The sequence below is a fragment of the Epargyreus clarus genome, unplaced genomic scaffold (assembly GCF_041222505.1).
Source record: "Epargyreus clarus isolate Ecla_fem2 unplaced genomic scaffold, WU_Ecla_fem_2.2 ptg000035l, whole genome shotgun sequence".
Taxonomy (NCBI): Eukaryota; Metazoa; Arthropoda; class Insecta; order Lepidoptera; family Hesperiidae; genus Epargyreus; species Epargyreus clarus.
Window position 1 is genome coordinate 6,511,805 of NW_027332240.1, and position 6,000 is coordinate 6,517,804.

Consider the following 6,000-nt stretch of genomic DNA (forward strand, 5'->3'; position numbering starts at 1 on the left):
TTTGCCAAGCGCCGATCATTGTCATATCGTGAGGCCGTCGACCCGGCTACCAGTCCACGTTATTAGTTGGTATGTAACGAAATATCTCAAACAAGAATCTGTAGGCGACAGTTTAATGGAATACGGTAGTCATATCGTAATAGAGTTTGAATAACTTAGTACAATGGAAACGATTTTTTAAATAATCGATTCTTTTTTGTTTGTGTTCGTGTAAGTTTTTTGGTATCGATATTCGTGGTCGTGATATCATCTTATAAAATATAGAAATACTAGCTGACCCGGCAAATGGTGTGTTGCCATATAAATAAAAAAAAATAAGGGTGAACAACCCTTATCACTTAGGGGTATGAAACATAGATAGTAGCCGATTCTCAGACCTACTGAATATGCATAAAAATTTGGTGAAAATCGGTAAATTGGACGAGTACGGTAACTAACATTGTGACACAAAAAAATTATATATAAGATAAATAGAAAATACAAGTTTGTCTGATATCCAATACACTTAAAGGGTATAGGTCCTAGTAGATATGATATTTTAGCGTTAGCAATCGATACTTAGCTGCTTTTCAGAAGCTAAATGCAGCGCTTAAACGCTACACCCCGCACACGTTTTAGCGTCGGTCGTAATTACTTCTAGACTCTTGATGCAGTTACTGTATGTAAGCAAGAGCAGAAAAAAACGCAATGCAGTATTAATGCAGTCACTAAAGCGCGCGTTTTAGATGATAGAACGCAGCAGGTCGCCAAAACGTGATGCAGAGACGCTATCACGTTTTGCAATCCTGAGCTAATCTGCTAGGGCCGTTAGTCTAAGTAAACTATATAGTTAATACATAAATAATTCCAAGTTTCTACATAAATAATTCTATCTTAGCTATGTTTGTATGCTACAAGCACTTTATTTTAGCTACATACATAGTGTATGCATACTTATAACAATATATTTTTTGTATCGTGCATCTAATAGATTAGAATACTTAATAGATAGAAATTAAAAAAATAATTTCCTGTTACGTATTTTAATCTAATAATAACCATTAATATTACCTGATCTGAGTACTATTTACCATACCTTTCCCATAACTATTACAGCTAAATTTATATAAATTACTTTAGCGCAAAAACTTAAACCGTAAAACTACAAAAGTTGTTCGCATAAATCATTAATTCGATTATCGATAACCCGAGCATCGATACCGACTAAGGGCTTCACTTCACTACAGGAAGCCCGCCCCGTCATTTGTCAAGATGACATTTGACATCAGTCAACCTGGCTGACCGTACCTGAGTAATCATATTTTTTGTCCATTTTACTTTTCTAGTGATTTCTTTTGTAACAGATAAGTAAGCTAAAATGAACGAATGATTTTTTATTTAACAATATTTGTTGCGAATATCTAAACATCTGTTGATTTATTTAAATTGTATTGTACACTAAGTAGGTACAAATGAATGTTAGAAGCACTAGTCAATCTAAGCTAAGCGAGAATATCGAACATTAATCAAGCTGTCAGCAATACATCGCGAAAACATTATCGATAAAGTGTCCGTGATATTTAATTATCATATTTTTGTAATTATTCTTGTGTGGTGAACGTTGAAATATTTTAAAGTATTTATCATACAATATGATGTTTGTTTTATATGTAAGTAGGTTGGGTGAACATAGCTATCTATTTTTTCAGTTTATGTTTTTAAAAATATGAATATGATGAAACTTATCAATGTTTATGTCCACCAAAGTGGGATATTAAAAAAACAAATACTATACAACTATTAATCTATTCTATACTATAACTATTATAATAAGTATCTTCTTAAAAAAGCCTAGACACACATAAAACGAAATTATGTAATCCATATTTATTAAACTCACAAACAACAAATAAGCAAAAAAGTATCGATACATTTATCGACAAAGCACCTCACTAATAGTGATGTTGTTTGTTTTGCCAGTAGCAAGTAGTGTCGCGTTGATAAATATCCTTAAAGATTGTTCAGGCTCCTCGATAATTCCTCTTTGAACCTCACACTTCGCCTCATCGCAATACAGACTCTACTTCACTTAACGTAGAGCTAAAATCGTTGAAAACTCTCGCGCGTCAAACCGAACATAAGGTTATTTATGAGAGAGTCTCACTAGGTGTTTTATAGTTATTTGATAAAACACTATCATGATTATTAAGCTTGAGACCGTGACAGGCGGCGTTCATTTTGTTTCTATAAATTCTTAAGGAATTTTATCTGAATATTGTCAAGCATATTAGTAATGATCGTTGTGTATTAAGTTTCATATTTTTATCACTTGCGCTTTGACAAAGCACCTGCTGGGAGTAATGAATGTCATCTTAACCTTGTTTGAGCTGAAACTTTATATTGTACCACATAATTCGAACAATGTTATAAATGTGTACACATTGTTCTTTCATTCATATTGTTATAGTCTAGTGGTTTTGAAATTTGGATTATTATACTGTGAGTCTGAAGTTAGAATCCCATTTACTCATCTGATATTTTTTGAAAAAATGTGCGTATTAGAAATGAATTGTCACTTAAATGTGTTTTTTAAACTAACGTTTACCTATGAGGACGTTGTTTATCAGCTCTTTGAACTCTGAAAGAAAATAAAAATCTATCATTCAATCCACATTTGGGTAAAACTTGATTAAAATTGTTCAGTATTCTAAAGTTCCGTTCTCTATTTTCCAGGTAAAAAATGGCGATCGCTGACACCGCAAGACAGGCGACCGTTCGTAGAAGAAGCTGAGCGTCTCCGCGTGATCCATATGACGGAGCATCCGAACTACAAGTACCGGCCTCGGCGGCGGAAACAGAACAAGACCAGACCCAACCAGCCGTCAGCGCCAGCCAGCGCCCCGCCCGCCGCCTCCGCCGCCCTCGGCTCGCCCTACGCCACCGCCACAGACTCTCCCGACACCCGCTTCTCTCACAACCCTGGCGCAGGCTTCTCCCCCTACCGAACGTCCCCGCTCGCGTCTGACTCATACCAAACTAGCCAATTTAACGGTCACGTGCAAACCCCGGAATCGTCCCCAGCTAGGTCGCCCGAACCTCAAGGCAGGCGAAGCGCACCGGCCGAAGCTCCCCTGCCCACACCCGACGCTTCCCCAGTAGAGAATGAGAAAGAAAACTTCCAATACGAGGAGAGGCGACGAGCCATCAACGCTTCATCTATGTCGGACTCGTATCCTTACAAAACGTTCAGAACTCCTGGATCTTACTCCCCAGCCCCTGTAGCCGCGATGGGAATGGCTAACGGTATGTACGTGATGTGCACACAGAGGACGCTGGCTGAGCAGCCTCCGTTAGTCACTGGGACGTTCTTCCCACCAGTCGCGACGTCGCAAGACCAGCAAGCGCTTGGCGCGTCTGCCCCTCGAGTATCCTCTGCTCCGAGCGGCCCGATGACCACAGACTACAGCATGCAGTACCACCCATACGAGCAGTACGAGCCCATATACAAAACGGAAGATTACCATTACCCGGAGCAGCCTAAAACTGAGTACGATACAGGTGGAAGCTACTTCTCCGAGGAGCCTCCTCCGAATCAGCCACAAGAGCAGGAGCAGGGCTACATGAATCCTCGTCCAGAAATAAGGACGGGATCGCCTGAATCTGATGTGGACGCTCGGGAGTTTGATAAGTACTTGGACTACGGGGCAGAAGGGACGATGGAGCAGCATCAGCAATACAGATACGAGCAACAGCAGCAGTACAGGCCTCCGTACTGCCCAGAGCAGGCTCCAGGCCCCGAGTACTGTGCTGAGAGGATGTACGCTTCACACGCTTCGCCCTACGCTTCTGTGATCTCTGGCGCTCCCCCCGCAGGGACTTACCCCCCGGCACCCCCCGGGGCTGACGTAAGACCCGAAGACGAGTTCAGCGTCATCCTGGCTGGCGTCAGGCAGACCTGTTACAGCAATTGACTGCACCAACACAGGAATACAGAGGACTCTTCCTAAATGTACCCCAAAGAGTTATTTCCGAATGTTTCTTTCAATGTTATGTATTAAGGTTGTCTGTGACAAAACTCGATGTAGGCAAATCTTAATTTATAATTATGGTTATTTATTAAAAGGATTTCTGTATCGATGAAAATGCCGATGGTTGTCTAATAAGCCTTATGTTTTCAAAGAGGTTCAACTATAGGCAATAGACCGGACGTGGGAAAGTGTAATTCAGTTATTACCAATTGGTAGTAAGTCCGTCTGTCTAATATCATCATCATTATCATGATAATAATAGACCGGACGTGGGAAAAAGTGTCATCCAGTTATTACCAATTGGTAGTAAGTCCGTCTGTCTAATATCATCATCATTATCATGATAGCAATAGACCGGACGTGGGAAAAAGTGTCATTCAGTTATTACCAATTGGTAGTAAGTCCGTCTGTCTAATATCATCATCATTATCATGATAGCAATAGACCGGACGTGGGAAAAAGTGTCATTCAGTTATTACCAATTGGTAGTAAGTCCGTCTGTCTAATATCATCATAATTACCATGATAGCAATAGACCGGACGTGGGAAAAAGTGTCATTCAGTTATTACCAATTGGTAGTAAGTCCGTCTGTCTAATATCATCATCGTTATCATGATAGCAATAGACCGGACGTGGGAAAAAGTGTCATCCAGTTATTACCAATTGGTAGTAACTCCGTCTGTCTTATATCATTAGCATCACCATCATGATAGCAATAGACCGGACGTCGGGAAAAGTGTCATCAAGTTATTACCAATTGGTAGTAAGTTCGTCTGTCTAATATCATCATCATTATCATGATAGCAATAGACCGGACGTCGGGAAAAGTGTCATCAAGTTATTACCAATTGGTAGTAAGTTCGTCTGTCTAATATCATCATCATTATCATGATAGCAATAGACCGGACGTCGGGAAAAGTGTCATCAAGTTATTACCAATTGGTAGTAAGTTCGTCTGTCTAATATCATCATCATTATCATGATAGCAATAGACCGGACGTCGGGAAGAGTGTCATCCAGTTATTACCAATTGGTAGTAAGTCCGTCTGTCTAATATCATCATCATTATCATGATAGCAATAGACCGGACGTGGGAAAAAGTGTCATCCAGTTATTACCAATTGGTAGTAAGTCCGTCTGTCTAATATCATCATCATTATCATGATAGCAATAGACCGGACGTGGGAAAAAGTGTCATCCAGTTATTACCAATTGGTAGTAAGTCCGTCTGTCTAATATCATCATCATTATCATGATAGCAATAGACCGGACGTGGGAAAAAGTGTCATCCAGTTATTACCAATTGGTACTAAGTCCGTCTGTGTTATAACTAAACTTTTTAACTGTCAATCATTCCGAAATGGTATTGGTGTGAAATTGTATGTATGTATGTAGTTTTCGTATGAAAATTTTGACAATGTCCGCTCTATAGGCCTATATTAAATCTCTTTGGTTGTAGGCAATACGTTCATGTTTGGTTTAGTTTTGTTTATTAAGTTTCAGAACTCAAATTCGAAGATCCGTGTTGACTTCGCTCGATATTAATAATCAATCTATCCATTGTTGCCTACCAAAGATCGATGTTTGACAATTACTACTTACCTGCCATTTTCAGAGTTCGATCTTTGATAGGTAAAATTTGAATAGATCGGATATTAAAAACGGGTGCTGTGTATTTGAAGTAGATCACAGATATGTTGTTGCCCTTAAAGGCTCAATTGGAACCGCCCATATTTTGCCTTACTACTCAAAAAAAATGAATAAAATCATTAAAAAAATATGAATTTAAAAATCCTAATTTTCCGATAATTCAAAAAAGTGCTGTAAAAATAACCTATTTTGGTATTTATGTGAATGGATAGGTTAAAGGTGGGTACTGACAAGGAAGGATTTATGTAATGTTGACAAGATTGTGATTAGACGAAAATTTTATTCGCATTACAAATCGGCAACAAACTTTTGACACAGGATCGACGATCAATAAGGACTTTG

At 39.0% G+C, this 6,000-nt stretch overlaps 1 protein-coding gene across 1 annotated transcript in view; it reads left to right on the top strand.

Annotated features, from left to right (window-relative positions):
- Nucleotides 1-5,670, top strand: part of Sox15 (Sox box protein 15) — a 171,650-nt gene extending 165,980 nt beyond the window's left edge. Inside the window, exon 4 of the mRNA XM_073092109.1 lies at nucleotides 2,713-5,670. Within this exon, the coding sequence (XP_072948210.1) occupies nucleotides 2,713-3,950 (1,238 nt within the window). The 3' untranslated portion in view covers nucleotides 3,951-5,670. The remainder of the gene's footprint in view (nucleotides 1-2,712) is intronic.
- Nucleotides 5,671-6,000: the final 330 nt, after the last annotated feature.